Source organism: Prinia subflava, chromosome 15 (assembly GCF_021018805.1).
Source record: "Prinia subflava isolate CZ2003 ecotype Zambia chromosome 15, Cam_Psub_1.2, whole genome shotgun sequence".
NCBI classification, from domain to species: Eukaryota; Metazoa; Chordata; class Aves; order Passeriformes; family Cisticolidae; genus Prinia; species Prinia subflava.
This window is the reverse complement of record NC_086261.1, coordinates 17,401,637-17,420,544: the sequence shown is the minus strand read 5'-3', so window position 1 is coordinate 17,420,544 and position 18,908 is coordinate 17,401,637. Positions and strand designations below refer to the sequence as shown.

The following is an 18,908-nucleotide window of genomic DNA, read 5'->3' as shown; positions in this document are numbered from 1 at the left end:
CATGAGATTTTATTTGCAAGTGGTTGGGTCATTTGAGGTTTCACAGTCCTGCCAACACTGAGCTCAACCTGCATCCTGGCAAGGCTTAGGTTTGCACAGCTCCCTGCAAATCCCTCCAACCCACCACCACACACTTCACGGGACACTGGAAGGTCTCAGGCAGCCAGAATTTATTGAGGAAAGTTCAGTACCAGCCCAAGGAAGGAACCAATCTCTCAGTACTAAAATTAACAAGATCAGTACTAAAATAAACATGACTCCTAATCAAAGATTAGATTTTTTTCTTGTTAGTACCTTGTCTGTGGCTCACAAACTCAGCAGGAAGGTTTGACATTCCCAAATAATTATGATTTGTTTTCAGTGGTAAAACCTTTGAGTGATGCTGTCCCCTCATGGCTCACCAGTGCTCCCCTCCACGTCAAAAGCAGCTGTGCCCCCAACAGCCCCTTCATGGGAGGCACATAAGGACAGGGCTCTCAGCAGCCTCAGTTTCCCTGCCTGCAGTGGTCCCACGAGGAGCTGCTGGGGGGTGACACAGCAGATGTGGTCCCAGATGACCTCCAAGATTCACAAAAACCCCAGTTCTGAGCTTTGAGAAGAGCTTGGAGAGAATGAATGTGGCCCTGCTTCCCGTGGAGTGGGGAGAGCCAGGCTTTTTTCCACAGACTGTACAGTCCCTGAGCACCCACGAGGGAAAGGGGATATTCACATAGGGCTATCTCACATCCAGGGATTGCCATGCAGGAAATGCTGCAGCCAGGGCAGTGCAGGATGGCAAGGGGGAGTGCCAGCACCTCCACCCTTGCTGTGCCACATGCCAGTGACACCCTCCCTGGCACAGAGGAACCTGGCCAGGCTCTCCTGCAGGTGTGGTCAGTGAAGAAGAGCCATCAGCTGTGCAAACCATCATCTCTAATTCCGCATTTTGATTCCAACTATTGGCTGTCTATTTGTAGTTACCCCTTAATGCTCTAATGGTGTATCCCAGTGCCATTCACCCTCATTACATGTGATTTTCTAGTTACAAGCAGCGGGGATGAGGGCTGGGCACTGGGACAGCTCAGGGGCTCTGATCAGTGGGGTCACACTTCAGCATGACTTTGACCCCCTCACCCCTCTTGGTGGTCTCAAAGGCCTCCAGAGCCTTCTCCAGGGGAAAACGGTGTGTAACCAAGGGCTTGACGTTGATGCGCTTGGATGCGAGCAGAGCGATGGCCACAGGCCACCTGCAAGGGAAGCAGAGAGCAGGGGGTGAGAGCAGCCACCAGTCTGGAGTCCAAAAAAAAGAGCATGGAGCAGGCTGGATCATCATAGCTGTTTCCTTAGCACAGGGGAGCTTTGCCTGCAAAGAATCTTCTGGGGAGGGAGCCTCAAGTGTCTGGTATGGGAGATGGGACGAGCCAACTGCTCAGGGCTGTTGAGCTCTGAGAAGACAGGCATTGCCACACAGACAGGTGGGAGAGTAAGTGAAATCACAGGGAGCAAGTGAAAATCACAGGAAACTACTACTTTGGAAGCCATAAATGAAAACCAAAACCACCATGCTCTGCTCTCCTCTTGCCTGCACACTGACCATGGTGGAGCTCAAGCTCATGGACTCAGTGTAGGGAGGAAAAGGGAAAAGCCTCAGCCAGCTTCCAGCCTCTTCTCTGGCACAGAGTGCCTCATATGGATTGTACTGCCATTTCATTTAGAATCACAGAAAAACTGAGATTGGAAAAGGCCTCCAAGATCATCATCCAACCGTGAATGGGCCAAATTAGAGCAACAGGGATACAAAGAGATGCAGCAGCCAATCTAGTTCTCAAACTGTCTACTTAATAAGACTTCTCATTTGAAGAAGCAGCGTGGCATCCCATAAATCCTACCTGGAGAGCTACAGATTTAAAATATACTTTCCCCATTAGCAAGAAAGTACAGCTCTGAAGAATTTTAACCTGGAGACACATCAGCCCCCCTGCACAAGACTCACGTGTTGCAGTAGCGGAATATCCCCCGGATATCCACTTCCCGCACGGCAGCGTTCACGATGGGCACCGTCACCATCTCAGGCCCCAGCCCCACCAGAACCAAGGTCCCACCAGAACGAGTGGCCTGGAGAGCAAACACAAACAGGTTACATTTTGCAGAATGCAGGTGCAGGAGCCTGTGCAGGGTCTGTCAAAAATAAAGCCACCCTTTGTGGCTGCAGTGGACTGCCCGGGGCACAGCAGAGAAGCCAGGGAGAGGCAGGATGCTGGCAGGAGTCTGTAAGAGTGAAGCATGGAAAATCTCTGAAGGATTTTGGTAGGAATCAAAAATTCTCATTCTGAAAACCCCATTCTGAAAAATGGCTGGCATTTAAGACTACAAAAATTTGGGATTTCAGGGGGAGAGACTTAAAACTAAGAATCTGATGCTCTACTGGAGTTTCTCTTTTTGCAGATTGTCCCACTCCCCTCCTGTCCTTTCCCTTTGAAACTCCACACTAACCTTACCGCCAACTTCCTGTTAGGATGTTCATAGCAGCAAAACATCCCTTTCTAAATTGCTTCTTCCATTACTTCTGGAATTAATTTTCTTGATTATTCTTCTTATTTGGACATAACTTCAGTGGAAGGTGCTGTCCTACTCCCTGCGTTTGGGGATCTTACTGGGGTCTCCTTGGTAAGTGGTTAAGCACCCAAGCATCAAATCAATTATCCCCATGCTGATGCTAACACTTTATTGTCTCTCTTTGTTTACTGTCTAAGGAGCAGCTTCTTTCCCCACACCAAGCCCACTTAAATTGGGAGCACTGTGGGAATGGAATAGCTCATTCCCAGAAAAAAACAGACCAACATCATCACTGCTCCACCTTTGGAACAAGTGGTACTCACATAAATTCCAGCCTGGATACAGGCTTGCACTCCTGTGCACTCCACAGTTATCTCAGGCATGCAGCCAAGCACACTTTCCACTTTGGAGGCCACCTCCTTCGGGGTCTCATTCTTCACCTGAACAGTGAAATCTGCCCCCACCTCCTTGGCTTTTTGCAGGCGAGAGGCGGATAAGTCTGTGGAAACAAAACCAAGTCAAGAACTGGAGCATTATGTGAAAGAGGAGGAAGAACCTGAACCTGGCATCTGCTCACTGCATGTGTACACAGGGCAGTGCACAATGAGAAGTGAGGACTCAATCCTTCTTGGCAGGCAGAGAATGATCATAAAATCCTGGAATAGTTTGGGTTGGAAGGGACTTCAAAGCGCCACTCCACTTTGAAATTCCACTCTCTGCCATGGGCAGGGACACCTTCCATTAGACCAGGGTGCTGCAAGCCTTATCCAACTGTGAACACTTCCAGGGATGCAGCAGCCACAGCTGCTCTGGGAAATCTGTGCCAGGGGTTCATCAACCTCACAGGGAAGAATTCCTTCTCAATATCCCATCTAACTCTGCCCTGTAGCAGTGGGAAGCCATTCCCCCTTCTTCTGTCCTTCCAGGCCCTCAATCCAAGTTCCTGTCCACCTCTCTTGGAGCCCCTTTAGACCCTGGAAGGGGCTCTAAGGTCTTCCTGGAGCCTTCTCTTCTCCAGGGTGGACATCCCCAGCTCTCCCAGCCTGGCTCCAGAGCAGAGGGGCTCCAGCCCTCCCCTTTACTATCTTCATTCCCCTCATTTGGACCTGCTCAAACAGATCCACATCTTTCCTGTGCTGGGGGCTCCAGATGATGCGGATGATGAAGGGTGAGCATGAAGACAACTTAACAACGCAGGAGATGACAAAGGCACCACACCAAGCAGAGCAATGTCTGAATGAAGGAACAGCCACCACCACTAGACTGGGGAAGTGTCTTCCAAGACCAACAGATTGTAGATGGCCCAGTTTCTCTTTGGTACCGCCAGAACACCGAGAGTGCATCAAGATAAAGCACAAGGCCAAGCTTAACTCCAAAGGGACACCACAAGAAAGAACCTCTAGTGAGGATGAACTGTACAAAACCCCTCTGCACGCACTCAGGGAGTTAGCCTAGGAGAGAGCCTGCAGTGAGGCAAACCCCCACCACTGTTGTGCTTTTCCTTCTGGGCTGTCCACATTATTTATTCTCACCCTAAGGGACACATCTCAAAGAGCATAAGTCAGGGGCAACGTTGCTCTAAGCCTGCTCTTTGATGGCCCAGGAATCACCTGGCTATGGAGAACACCAAGAAATCTTTCTAACAAGAGACAACAGGCTCAGAGGATCATTAATGTGGCCACTTCACTTCGAACAGTACAGAGAACAGACCATGAGCTCCCCAAGGGCTTCCTCAAGGAACCCTCAGCAGGTGCCTTCAGCTGAGCAAACTGCAGAGTGCATTAGCTGTGAATACTTAGTGTGTCTGCACTGTCACAGACCTGTCCTGCTCTTTACCCTCCTTGTAGCAGCTCTGGAGGCTGCTGAGCATCTCTCAGACAGGTTCTGTCACAGATGAATGAGCAGGCAAACCCATGAATAAAAAAGGGAGTGGATCTGGTAATAAGGTGGACCTGAGACACCCCATTAACACAGAACCACAAAGCTGGTGATGATAAACATCTGTGAGGGCATGGCTGTACTCCTGTACTCTGTTCTGAGGGATCTTGACAGGGCTGTAAATACTGCCTGAAGATCCACAGGGGGTTTGTACCACAGACCAAGCTGTCCTGCTGGGACATCCCACATCCCCTAAAACAAAGCCACCCATTCCTGTCCAGGCACCACTGGTAAGCAGGCCACCTCTGGAGATAAGGACATGGACAGCTGAGGAGAAGAGTGGGATTTCCCAGGAAGGAATCACTTCTTTTCCCTATGCTAAGGCAGTGATCTACAGGAGTCTGCATGCTGGCACTGGAAAAGATGTACCAGACAAGATTTCCAAGACCCAAAATTGAAGAGTGGTCTTCTCCCAGAGGTTCTGGCTTGAAGACTCAGAAAACGATGTCTGTGCTGGGGCACACACAGCAAAGAGGACAACGCCCTCTCACCAGGGCACAATCTTCAGAGAAGTCAGAGATGGGGTGGGGTGAAAATATCAAGGGAAAGAGGAGGAGGATAAGGCCAGTTCTCCAACATGAGCCACTCTGACTCAGCCACAGCCCTGGGAGCGAGCCAGGCTAGAGGCTCTACCCTGCCCATCCCACAGCAAAAATTATGGCACTCACTGGCAGCCAGATGATGGACAAGCCCCCACAGGCAGCTGGAAGGCTCAGGATGCCAACTGTGGGCACACCTACCAAGCTGAGCACCCGGGAGAACTGTGGAGGGAGTTTCAAGAAGGGGTAACGAAGGGTAATAAAATGCAGGCAGAAGAGGAAAAGCCAAGGCTGAGAAGAACAGGCAGCATCACCCTGGAAGCTCCATCATGGGCTCGTTCCTGTGGCTGCAGGAGTCACATCTGTCCCTCCCAAGCTCTGGGCTCCAGGCCATGTGTGGGGTCGTGCTTGACCCCAGCTGAGCTGCACTCAGAGAACTCCCATGCACCAACTGCATGGCCAGGGGCTTTCTGAGGCACTTCAAGTGCTATGAAACAGTTTTGCCCAGCATGGTTGGTGTCTCCCAAATCTCAGTGTATGGCAAGGAGACCACAGGGGTTCAACAGTCCTCTCAAGCAATGACTAAACTCCCTGTGAAGTTTGGTCTCACAACAGCAGCTCACAGCAGACACAGCTGGATTCCACCATTTTAACATCTGCTGAGTCACTAATGTATTTTAAATACATACTTAAAAATATTATATATGTATAATATATAAATATATAAAATATTATAGACATTCTATTCAATATTTTACATATTTTATATATTTTATACTTTCTCTCTGGCAGAAATAATCCACAGGCAGTGTTCTAGAATAACAAGGCAGCCAGTGCATTTCGAAGTGGCCACAAAATCACTCTCAGGCAGCAAAAAATCCCACATCTTCCCTGCAGCTGGCCTCTGGTTTGCTGACCTGCTCAGGAAGGAAGCCCTGGCTCTAAGCAGCTCATGGAATGCAACAGCAACACTGTCAGCCCTGGCCAGGGCTGCAACATCTCAGGACACCTGAATCACTAGGAAGCATTTAGTGAAGCAGCCAGACCCACAGGTCACTGGATTGTTCAGAGCTCCAGACACTTGTGAATGTTGGGAAGATCAAGTCCTTTGGACTTTAAAGCCACACAGCTCTTGGGAAACTAGTCAATTAAACAATTAAGGGCTTGTCTCTTGCCTCTAATCTGAAATTTGCTTCCACTTCCCAGGCCCTGGAGCTAATTAAAGTTTCGATTGCTTCCAGTAAAGTCAACAAATTACCCTTAAGCTTCTCATGATGGTTTATGAGCCAAATTAACAGGCAAACAAATACTCTTGATTATTCTCAGATTTTCTGTGTTGACCCTCTTTCTCAAAGGACTCCAGCTCTGTACAGTTACTCACCTCTCCTGACTTTGAATTCCAGGGTTTCTGGAGGCATCAATACCTAGAACTTCAGACTCAGACAGAACAAAGAGAATAATTTCCCTTAGGTAGGAATTTTTAAGCGCACCTTCAGTGACAGACAGTGCAATGTAAGACAGCCCAACATGACCACCTAAACTGCTCCTTCCCTTACTGGGAAGGAAGGCTGATTTTTTGCATGTATCTAAGGAGAAAAGCAGCTTTTTAGAGCTGGGCAGCAAGGCAAAAGGACAGGAGAAGGTTGCCCACAAACACCAATCACACCCACTCAGGAGTGGAGTGGAGGAAGAAAAAGACCTTTTGGAAGAGTAGATGAGAACCTATGAAACAAACTGATCTTCTCACCCAGCTGGAGTGCATTAAAGATATCAAACACTCCAGGGGAGCCAAACACAGAAGCTATAGGAGGTGAGCTCTCAGGAAAAAGCTTTTTAAAATATTTCTATACCTGTGAGAAGCTTATCAAAACAGACTTTTAAAGGCATAAGTGCTGCACAAACAAAGCTCCTCACAGACACATGATAAAAACACAGGGCAATGAATTAAAATAATCTGGTAATAAAGTACAAGAGGGCCTCTGTGGGCAGGCAGGCATCTCACAGGTGTTGGCTCCTAAACCAAAACAAAAACCAGTTCCTTGAGACTGGCAGCCAAAATCTCCAGCAGTAACAAGCCAAACCAAACCCATTCCTCAGCTGGTCATGCACAAATATTTGACTTGGGACAGCACCATCATGGGTGTCTCTGAGCACCTCAGCCAAGCCCCTCTCATGTGCAAGAGACATCCATGAGTCAGAATCAGTACCTAGGCTAGCACATAAAAATAAGAAAGGGCAATTCCATGTATCCAAGCTTGCTGAGCCTACAAACCAAGCACCAGGAACCTCATGTGGTACATGACAGCCAGCTCAGCTTGCTGGAGGTCCCCATCAGCAGCAGCTCCTGGAACTAGGGGCAAGATACACCCAGGCTGGAGCAGGAATGAGAGGCAGGCTGACCCAGCTGCCTCAGCCCCACCAGCCCCGACTCACCAAGCCTTCCCCACCCAGGGAACGGGCCACCCCCAGCCCCTGCACCAGCCCAGCTGGGCACAAGGTTCCTCGTGCGTGATTCAGGAGGCAGAGCTGTTTTTCCTGCTACAGCAAACATCCTCAAATGACAACACTTCACAAAATCTGAGGTGTGGACCAATCACATCCATCAAGCACACATACCTTCAGGGTGAGGCCAGCACAGCTAAAAATGCCCTGGACTTGACAGCAAAAGGATTAAGGGAGGAAAAGGCAACAACGTGCCTTGTGTTTTGACCTGACCTACTACTGAAGGATGTTTCTGTGAAGGCAAGAAGGTGGGACCTGAATTTTATCTCTTGACCCAAAGATGGAAACACAGTAATGGAAAGGTCAAAAATACACCTGGCTCAGTATGGGAGGTGAGTAGCAGCCTTCTGAAAGGTCCAGCTCCTTTAGGGCTTTGACATTAAAAAGCAGCAATTTGTGCTCAGTGTCCAGTGGCACCTCTAACTGCTCCTCCTGGCCATCACCACTCAGAAAGATTGCAGAGTCATAGTGGGAGCTGGAAGCACCATTTCCAGACCCTGTTCAACACCCAGGTGGAAATTTCAACCAGAGAACATGAGGTTTCTCCAGTTCTCCATCCTTCTGGGCAAGCTACAGAGTGACAGGGCCTGAACCTTAGAGGAGAGCTAAGAGGAACTGGGCTAGGTTAGCATGGCAAAAAAAGGAGGGGATGGAACGGCTGTCTCAACAACCTGAAGGGCAGCTGCAAAGGTGATGAAGACTCATTTCAGTTCTTGCATCAAGGAGAAATCTCAATAAATGACAGTTGGTGAGTGGACCCTAGAAAAAGCTTCATCATTAAGAGATGCAAACCTGGAGAAGGTACCTAGAAAAATGGCATCTCTTTCCTCAGAGGTTTTCCCACCACAGCTGGACAAAGACATTCCTGCAAGCAGCAGCTCAACTAGAAATGTCCAGGATACAGTTATGCAAGGAACACCCATTTCTGAAATGCAGAGACCCTGAAAAGGTCATTTCAGTCACTGTGGCATACTCTGAAAGGGCTAAAAGGACTTACCTGTAACCACCACGGCTGCTGCACCCATCATCTTAGCAATAATCACATTAACGAGGCCAATTGGTCCTGGGTACAAAAGGGGGGAAAGAGAACATGAACCACTGGCAGGCAGCATCAGCCCCACCTCAGAACATGCCCAGAGTTCAGTGTGCTCCTGGCCTAAAGAGGCTGTGGCAGCCCCAAGGTCCCTCTCCCTACGCCTGTGGCTCTGCCATGACCCACCCTCACAGCAGAACCCAGAAGCAGAGCCTGAGCCTGCCCATCCCCTCCCAGCAGGAGGGAACCCAAGGGCTGACAAGGATCACTGTACCAGAGCCAGACACGAAGACTTTGCTTCCCAGAGTGACTCCTGCTCTCTTGCAGGCATGGATTCCCACTGAGAGGGGCTCGATAAGGGCTCCTTCCTCAAAGGTGACATTATCTGGAAGCCTGCAAGAATGGGATACAAGGAACAGCAACCACTGTAGTTTATGAAGGTGAGGAGGAAAACCATGAGATTCAAAGACCAAAAATGAGTGTAAAACACAGTGCAAAACACACTGCCACCTGTGGTCAGAGAAATACGCTGGAATACACTTCAAGAGGTTCCATCACTTCTTTCCCTCCTCTGAAGCAGCATCAAATGCACTTGAACCATTTATCAGTGAGGTTTGCCCAAGCACCACACCCAGGGACCCACAAACTTCCCCACATCAACTCTCCAGTACTTGGTGAGTCAACAAGGACTCCTCTGCCACTCATTCCCTTTGGAATAAACCCCCCAGTTGCATGCGTTCCACACCAAAGCTGCCCTATGGCTCACCCACCAGTGAGCTCCCAGACCCCTCAACAGGGCTGAATCAGCTTCTAAAAACATCCTGCTGCCAAAGGTGATGCCCACCAGGAAAGGCAGCCAGATCCAGGTCTCCCATAACACCCAGGATCACATTTCCCTGATGCACCAAGTGTTTTAACAAGTGGACTGGTCCCAGCATCCACCCTCCCAGCAGTCAGGGCCAAAATGCAGCAGTGGGTATCAACCACTTTTGGACAAAAACAGCTCTGTAAAGCAGCCAGCATAAGTGATGGAAAAAAGCAGAGTAAGCGAAACCCTTCTGAACTGCTGAAAGAAATAAATCTCAGCCCCACAACACTGCCCACCAGCAAGCCACCAGTGTGGGTTCTCACACAGCTCTGGGAGCTGTGCCTGCCAGGAAGGTCTTTGTGACAGCACTGGGAAGCTTGAGGTCAGATCTCAGGCCAATGTGAAGCCAAAGAAATGGAAATTATGGCTGTAAGATACCTTACAGCTGTAAGTTATCTGCATGACCCTTATTTCCAAGAGGCTTTAAAGGTCTGACTCCAACACAGAGTTTGGCATCACGTTTGCTACTGCTGGGTTTGGGCACTGCCCTGTCCATGGGGAGGGCAGCTTCACAGCATGATCCCACTCCATCAAATCACTCAGAGCACCCAACACAGAGTCTGTCCACCAGCAGGACACACAGTGACTGCCCAAATGTGAGAAAGATCACTGAGCTCAGCCACGATCTGTTCTTAGCCAATGTGTGTTGGCAGAGTGACTGCATGCCAGGGAATCTGCTCTGCATGGGCCAGCCACAGCTCTGCTGATCTGAAACTGGGAACACCAGGGAAGAGAAGGAGAAAGGAGAAGGAGAAAGGAGAAAGGAGAAGGAGAAGGAGAAGGAGAAGGAGAAGGAGAAGGAGAAGGAGAAGGAGAAGGAGAAGGAGAAGGAGAAGGAGAAGGAGAAGGAGAAGGAGAAGGAGAAGGAGAAGGAGAAGGAGAAGGAGAAGGAGAAGGAGAAGGAGAAGGAGAAGGAGAAGGAGGAAGGAGGAAGGAGAAGGAGGAAGGAGAAGGAGGAAGGAGTCAAAGTAATATTTGCTCAAATTGGAGAAAAAAACCAAAAGCTAGAAGAATCCAGCTATAAACCAACCACTTCCTCTCCAGCAAAAACTTGTGATGTTGTCAGAAAATGTTATTTTGATATACAGGAAATCGATGACAGTGGGTCTGGATAGTGAAATGCTAATCCCATCCAGACCAGCACCTCATCCTGACAGCAGCTGCTTGGTTTCTGCTTTGAAAGCTTCCTGCCTGAGGACTCTCAGGAGGAGAGCAATCAAGTGCCTCCTTCCGACTGATGCGATCCTGAACGCTTTCCATGCTGACACCAAAGATCAATCCCAAGGACGTTCCTGCTCATGGAGTACCAGCTCCATACACACTGGAAAAGAATGAGCTCCACAGGTAGAGCAGCCTCAGGGGGACACTACTTGGGCTATTTTTAACTCCTTGTTAAAGGCACTTAAGTGGGTATAACATCGTAGAAGTTGTTTTGTTTTGTTTTTCAGGTCTTTGGAGAGTTTGAGGCCCTGGCACAGGTTGACCAGAGAAATTGTGGCTGCTCCCTCCCTGGAAGTGTTCAAGGTCAGGCTGAGTGGGCCTTGGAGCAACCTGGTTCAGTAGAAGGTAACCCCGCCCATGGTAGGGGGTGGAATGAAGAGCTTTAAGGTCCCTTCCAAACTGAACCTTTTTGGGATTCTGATTTGCCAGAGTGTTTAAGCACAGATCTGCTTCTAAGCAAGTGTGCTAGCGCTGCCACAATTAATAACATATTCAAGTTTGCTGAACTGGACATGAAAACAGATATGTTGTAATGCTGGTAGCTTAGTGGAGACACTCAGAGACACATGAAATAACAGCTCAGCTTCCTGTTTCTGCTCTGCTGGAAGTGGGATGACTTTGTTTCAAACGACAGAGCGAGATGTCAGCAGTCACCCTGGTGTTTCCTGAAAAGCAGCACCAAAACTCAGCTCAAAGAACCAGACAAAGACCTTCAGGCACCAGCCCAGGAAGGCTGAAGAGACAGGAAAGAAACCAAGTGCAGGGAGCAAATGGGAAAAGGAAAATAATTAAAGGGTAACCCAGTAGTGCCATCCCGGGAGGCATGCAAGAAATGTTTACGTCTAGCAGTCATAAGTTGCCCGCCTGACGAACCCTTTGCAAAGTGGCTGCCATCCAAGCTTAGGCATGTTATTTACGGATCAGAAAGAAATAAAACCTGTTGGGATCATATGAGGAGTGTTCCAAAGGGCCAAGAGGTGACTGCTGCAGCTAATCTCCCCCCAGGGAGTGTGTGTTTCCCTGTGGAGGGAGCACGGACTGACTTGTAGCAGTAGCTGGCGCTGTGCTTGTAGTAGCGGCACAGGTTCCCGTCGTCGGGCGGCGTCGCGCAGAAGAAGATGCTCGGGGACAGGTTGTAGCGCCCGGTCCTGCAGAACTCATCCACCTCCCTCGGGACACCCGGCTCGATGGCCACACGGTCACCTGCCAGGGTGGAAGTAGATGCAGTGGGTCAGGGACACGGTGGCACACAGGTAGGAGTAGCACCAAAAACCACAGGAGCACTGGCACCATACAGGCAGGAGGGATGTGAGGGAGGTCTTGCTGCACACACCAGGCTGGTTCCCAACGCTCCCTTCACAGCAGTCTCATCCCCAGGATATTCCCTTGGAAAGAGATGGTGTTTCAGAGGCACAGATGGAAGCTCAGCCCCACACACACCTTCCTCCAGCTCCCTTGCAGGCAGCCTCAGCAGATGAAGGGGCAGCCCACAGACAACCACACTGTGACCAGATATTTTGCTGAATCTGTAGAAGAGGAAATACTGGAGATGGAGCAGGTGAGCTCAGCTAGCTGCCATGCTGCCAGCTGGAAAGGGCTGTTCCTTGGGAATCACAGAACCATGGAAGTATTTGTGTTGGAAGGGACCTTAAAGCTCAGCTTGTTTCACTCCCTTGCCATGGGCAAGGACCTTCCACTATCCCAGGTTTCTCCAAGCCCTGTCTAACCCAGCCTTGAACACTTCCAGGAATGGGGCAGCCACAGCTTCCCTGAACAACCTCTGCCAGGGCCTCACCATCCTCACAGGGAAAGAAGCTTAAGGTGCAGAACACCCAGGAGTCTGGCAGGATTTATCTGGCAAGAGACAGCTACAACAGAGCAGCCCAGGGTGCTGGAAGGACACATGCTGCAGGACAAAGAGCTACTATTTAACTGCAGTCACAAAGCAGGATGGATCAGAGAAAACAGTGTGAGCACAGGAAAACTTGCAAGCACACAAGGGACACAAAGCCTCACATTTATTTGGCAGAGGAATCAGAGCCAAACCTCTGAGCAAAGCTCTCCACCAACAGGCTTTCAGACAGACATGGGGATAAGCAGGATGGAAGTAAAGAGCCATCTAGGATATTGCATCCCCTCTGAGCTGGCAGGTGTCTGACCACAACAGCGAAGGTATTAGGTGTTAGGACAAGCTAGCTTGGGGAGGGCTCGGGAACTCAGCAGGGGTTTTCCCCTGGAACCGTGGTGTTTTTTTTCACTCGTAAAAGTTGACGTGCACGAAGAATCCACGCAGGAAAAAGACCATAAGTATAGCGTAGTTGAGTGGAGTGACCAAGTGCTTGAGAACGTCCTCTGCTGAGGACAGAGGCAGGTCAAGCACACACTGAATACTCTCCCAGCCTCACATCGTACACAGCTGTGAGGCCTCACAAGCCATAAGTAGTTTGTTTGTGTTTAGTAACACTCAACAACTTCTCCTCCTTCCACCATGTAAACTATGTGGTCTGCTACATCTCAGGTGAATGCTGCCCCTCCCTGTGCCTTGCTCTGGTGCTGAAGCAACCAGAGAATGGGCAACCTGTTCTCCCAGCCCTCCATGAGTCCTCACATCCTTGAGTTGTCTCTCTAGCTCTCAGCTCGAGTTCCTGACTTGGACATTTGTCAGAGATGCTGCTCCACATCTTGTTATCTCCTGGTCCTGCTCTGAACCTTTGTCACTTGTTTTACATCCTTTTGGAAGGGAACTGCATGCAGAGTTCCAGATGTGCACTGACATCCTCTGAGTCTCTGTCCCCTTCCTAACAGTGATTTGCATTTTCAGTGCTGTGGAGCCAATGCTGCTGTGCAGTGTCAGAGCAAAAGTTTCACCCTCCAGCAGTGATGGTCAGCACAGCATTTGAGATATGAAGATTTTTTTTGTTCTGTCATGGGTGTCACTTTGTGTTTGCCTGCGTTGAATCTCACCTGCACCTCACTGGCACCTCTCGAGTCTCTCTGCAACTCTTGCTGGCTCTCCCTAACACCCCCTCCACCTTGCCTAAGTTGCTCTCATAGCAAACTTTGCAAAATTCCCTGCTCAGTCCTTTTTCTAGGATATTCATGAGCACAGCGAGCTGTGAAGGTCCCACCCCAGGGCCTGGAGCAGTTGCTGCAGTGACCCCTGCACTGCAGGAGGCTTTCTACTCCTTCAAGAACACACACAGAGAAGAGACACTCACAGCAGGTTGCTGGCAAGAGCTCTAGACGTGGTTTCTGAGGCTTTATCAAGCTTCCTTAAAAGGCACCTTGTAGCAGCATACACTCTGCTCTGCATCAAAATACAGCCAGGCCAGCTCAACATATCCCAGGATAAAGCTACCTAGGGAATATCATACACTAGTGGCCAAGATGGGTGACTAATTGCAGTGCAGTGACACTTTTTGAAGGAGGTCACACCGTGATTCAGAACTCCAGATAAATTTACATGACAGAAAAAAACCACAGCCCGTTATCACACATTCTCCTACTGATTAGGAGGAAAACAAACAACTGGGTTTGGTTCCAGATACCTGGTTTCAGATGAGTCACCCCAGGGCCCACTTTTACGACAGTCCCGGAAGCCTCGTGCCCCAACACCATGGGATCCTTGACAACAAAATCCCCAATCCGGCCGTGCTGCCAGTAGTGAACGTCGGAGCCGCAGATCCCAACGGAATGCATGCGCAGGAGGACCTCTGCCACAAAAGGAGGGAAAGTTCCTTGTAGACAAAGTGACCTCCTCAGGCACTGCCAGAGCAGCACACGGGCCCCAGAGCAAAGGCCAAGCCAGTATTGACACATCCAAATTCACTGGCATTCAATCAGCACCCCAGAACTGCGTGTGCATGCACACGTTACAAGAGCGGCACACTCGTGAGCCACCTGCTGAAATACAAAACTATGCAATGATTCACAAAGCAAGAAGGCTTAAAATAGGGTAAGACAACAGCTAATGTCAATAAAAATACGGAAAACAAAGTAATTCAATTTAAGAGGGACATTATTATTGCTGGAGTAGGAATAAAATAGCGAGTCCATTTAATTTTTCCTTCTCCCAAAGCTATGATTTCAGCCCTGGAGAGTTAGTGAATCAAATTTCTATCAGCCCACATGCACATCCTATTAATGTTTAGTCCTGCATAAGATCATCTGACATGTCCCAAGAGCCATTTACTGTGACATACACGAACTGATGGAACAGGAAGCAAAAAAAAATAGCCAGATAAACGGGTTTATCTGTGACTGCTCCAGCTCTTCTTTTCAGCTGGAAAAGCAGCATTATCTGTTTCAGCCACGCAATTGTTTTTTGGATAACTTTGTACTTACTCAGAAATATTTTATATTATCAAGGAGCAACAAAAGAGAATGAGAAAACAAAGAGAGAAGTAAAGAAAGCAGCCAGATTCAGTCATCTGTAGACCTACCATTGGGACCTGGTTCTGGGATTGGACGGTTTTCCTATGGACAAAAGGAAAAAAAAAAAGCATTTAGCTGCTTGTTCATAACCCTGGGAATATCTGTGGAAACTTAACTCTGGTTAGCTCAGGTAAATCCATAAGCAGACAAGGTTTTTGGTTCTGTCTGCTCCATATGACACAGCTGTGCCATGTGGAGCCTGCTCCTAAGCTCCCCTCATTTTCCACACTCTGTGGAATAACCAGGTAGCTGTAGGAGTAAGAACACTGCCAGCTTGTAAATCCACTCTCCAAATTATTTCACAGTAAACTACCTTTTCTTGCCCAGTCAAGAGACATATATTAAATTTCCCTGCACTGGAGCAGTCCCAAGTTTCAGCTGAATCCTTCATCCATCCCACTGGCAGACAAAAAAATTCACCTTCTGTAACCAGGAATATTCTGAACCACCTGTTCTAGAAAGCCTTAATATTACAGTGCTCACATTATTATTTTAAATAATAAATTTTTTTTTTACTACAAAATCATAGAATAATAGAATCACAGAATGGTTTAGGTTGGAAAGGACCTTAAAACTCATCTCATTCTACACCCTGCCATGGGCAGGGATACCTTGCACCATCCCAGGGTGCTCAAAGCCACATCCTTGAACACTTCCCGGGATGGGGCAGCCACAGCTTCTCTGAGCAACCTGTGCCAGGCCTCACCAACCTGTGCCAGTAATACATAAATTATATATAATATTTATACATAATAATTTATACATAAAATATACATAATTATTTATATTATGTATATAATGCATACATTCACATTCTCTTGTAATTGCCATGGCACCTCTTTAAGGGATGAATGATGAAACCAGAATTAGAAAAGTGGCCTTCCATATTACCCTTCCACCCAAAAGGTCTGCAGGGCTTTTGCCTTCAGTGAGCTCCCTCAGCTGCCTCAAAAGCCAAAAGAATAATTTTGCTGGATTTTACAACATCAGGACAATACAATACCCACCGTGAGGATCATGTCTCTAAGAAAAGCCTCCCGAGGGTAGTGCAAACAGTAAACCCTTAAAAATTCATCTGCTGCTCAAACTTTGAGGAGCACTGTCCTGCATTTTAACTATTTAAATCCCAGCATATTCCTCAACTCCTACTTTGTATTTCAGCATTCTAAACATCATGGAAAGACAAACTCTGGAACCGTGTTCTCATATGACTCAACTGACTGAAATTTTCCGTGTTTCAACCTGTATCTGCAATTTTTCTGTGGGGGGTTTGTTTTGTTACACAGCCCAGAGATTATTTCTAAAAGAGGTCAATCTAGATGTAGCTTCTTTTATAGAAAATGCAATAAGCACAGGATCTGGTGACACACCAGAGGTACAGACCACCTCAGACTGAACAGAAAGTCCACACTGAGAGATAAAGCCAACTTCTAGCTGAAAATGTGTGTTTAAAAAAAAAAACAACACTTTTTTTTTCTTTCTGACAAAAACAATTGTGCCCAGAAAACCTACACATCTTGGTGGGAAGTGAATTCTCCAGCCTGATTTGGAGAAAATAGGAGTGACCAAAGTGGAGAACACCAAAGACACAAATTCTGCTTGCTGTCTGTTGTTCACTGAGAAGTTCAGAAATGGTGACCAGTAAACGCAGCAAACATTGTCTGTGAAAGGAGACATGGAAAGAGAGGCCAAGTATAAAACAAATAAATCCTCAATGGGCAGCAAAGAGGAACCTGTGCAACTACCTAAGGACAAGAGAAGAGTCAACAAAAAAAAGCAAACACATTTTACACAGCACAAGGATCACAGCAATGCTGCCCACAGGAAACATGTCCAAAAATCAAGAAAGGTGTGGGAATTACAGGAAGATGGTTTCACCCAGCTTTGGGTATCAATAACAGGTAACAATTTCAGAGTTCACTGCTGAGACCACTCCTATGACCAGTGGGTCAATACAGTGAGCATCATGCAAATGAACTTCAGGGAAGCCCACGAGGATCACACAAGGTGCTCCCAGTAAGGCAGGAGGGCACTGGTGACCAGCTTGAAGGTCTCCAGCAGCACAAATATCCAAGGAAAACTCACACATCTGGGTGTAAATTTAGAGACCAGCAACACAGATGTGATGGAACCAGGGTCCACCTTTACAAGCCTCAGGCACCTTTCTTAAATCACAGGGGTTTGGAAACATGTTCTTGAACTAGAGGGACCCCTCAGTCCTCAAGACATTTTGATTTCCTTTTGCAGTCAGGCTGCACGTGATTGTAGGGAAAGCGCAGTCGTGTCAAAGGTGCCTGGGATCCGCCTGGAAACCACCAGGAACCACCTACACGGCATCACTCAGGCTTTGGCACCTGCCACTGCAGCTGGGCAGGAATCATAAAAAATCAACCACTTCCCTGGTAATCATTCCCCAAACAAGGTTTGCATCCAAAGTCTGTGTGCTCCCGAGAGCCCTCCTGCCAGGACTCTGTGTACAGAAAGCTGCCTGCCAATGTCTGCCCGTGGAAATCTTCCTTGCCCTCTTTGGCACTCGCCAGGCTGGCAAATACGGCTCTCCAGCAGCGCCACGGTGATTCAGCACCCAGAAAGAGCTGAGCATTAGCAGCCAGAGACGCAGAATGAGCCTAAAGTACTAAAAAAGTACAAAATAAAAGGTCCCTGCTGTCCAGGAGGGTCCTCCAGCACCTGCTCCCCCTAAACCCTCCGTCCTGCTGTCCACCGGGGCTCTGACAGCCCAAAGAACCAACAACCACCCTCCACCCCTGCTCGGGCCCTCCTCAGCTGTGAGAATTGCTACTTGCAGATAGGGGTGAGAGGGGGGGGAAGTTTTTTGGCGATTCTGGGTTTCAGGGATAAAAGTTTCTCCACCCAGAGTTGGCAAATATCTCAAGATTATCCCCTCCTGTGTCCCCTAAGAGCATTCTGCAGCTGAAACCTTTCCAAGATTGGAAATGCGAAAATATACACGATAGCACATGCAAAATTGCCAGAACCAGCTAAAAATAGACCATGCTTCTGCTGGCTTGAATGAGTGTATCTATGAATTAATTTCTCTTGCAAAAATACTGCACCTCCCAGGCATACGAGGGCTGGTGCTTTTTTGTTTTGTTTTTATTTTTTTTTCCCCTGTCCGGGGTATTCCCTGTAACGCTGTGAAGAGCCGAAAGCGGCCGCAGGCTTCCCCACAGAGGGGATGGGAGGGCCCGGCCATGGGACACCCCCGAATTTGGGACCCCGCGGGCAGCTGGGGGCCGGTCCACGCTCACCGGAACCGGCAGGAACCGGCAGGAACCGGCAGGAACCGGCAGGAACCGGCAGGAACCGGCAGGAACCGGCAGGAACGGGGGGTGCCGGACACCCCCAGTGCCGCGGGCTCGGCCCCCGGCCCGCGGGAGCCGCTCCCGGCCCGCCGCCCCCGCCCGGCCCCGGCTCCTCCCGCCCGTACCAGGCGCAGGTCCCCGGCTCGGTGAACCACCACGGCCACGTTCTGCCCCGGCGCTGCCATGGCTCAGCTCGGCGCGGCCCCCGGTGCAAGGTCCGCTGCTGGGGGGGCCGCCCGTGCTCCGGCCCCCGCCCGCCCGCCGGGCCCGGCACCGCCCCCGGCACCGAGCGGGCACGGCCGGCCCCGACCCCGGCGCCGGGCCCGGCTGCAGCTCCAGGCGCTCCTCCGGGCCCAGGTCCCCCAGCTCCAGCTGCAGGCCCCAGCTCCAGGCCTCAGCCCTTACTCCAGCTGCAGCCACAGCTCCAGGCTCTAACCCCAGCTCCAGCTTCAGGCCCTGGGCCCAGCCCCAGCCCCAGCCCCAGCTCCAGTGCCTGCTCCAGCCCTGGCTCCCGG

General features: G+C 49.4%; 1 protein-coding gene across 1 annotated transcript; it reads right to left on the bottom strand.

The window, feature by feature from the left end:
• Window positions 1-153: 153 nt before the first annotated feature.
• SORD (sorbitol dehydrogenase) lies at window positions 154-18,908 on the bottom strand. The gene is made up of 9 exons (XM_063412364.1): window positions 18,519-18,908; window positions 15,079-15,112; window positions 14,185-14,349; window positions 11,680-11,839; window positions 8,822-8,940; window positions 8,512-8,577; window positions 2,859-3,034; window positions 1,973-2,094; window positions 154-1,226 (listed from the first exon to the last, which is right to left on the bottom strand). The coding sequence occupies exons 1-9, from the start codon at window positions 18,576-18,578 to the stop codon at window positions 1,061-1,063; spliced, it is 1,068 nt and encodes a 355-aa protein (XP_063268434.1). The 5' UTR covers window positions 18,579-18,908; the 3' UTR covers window positions 154-1,060.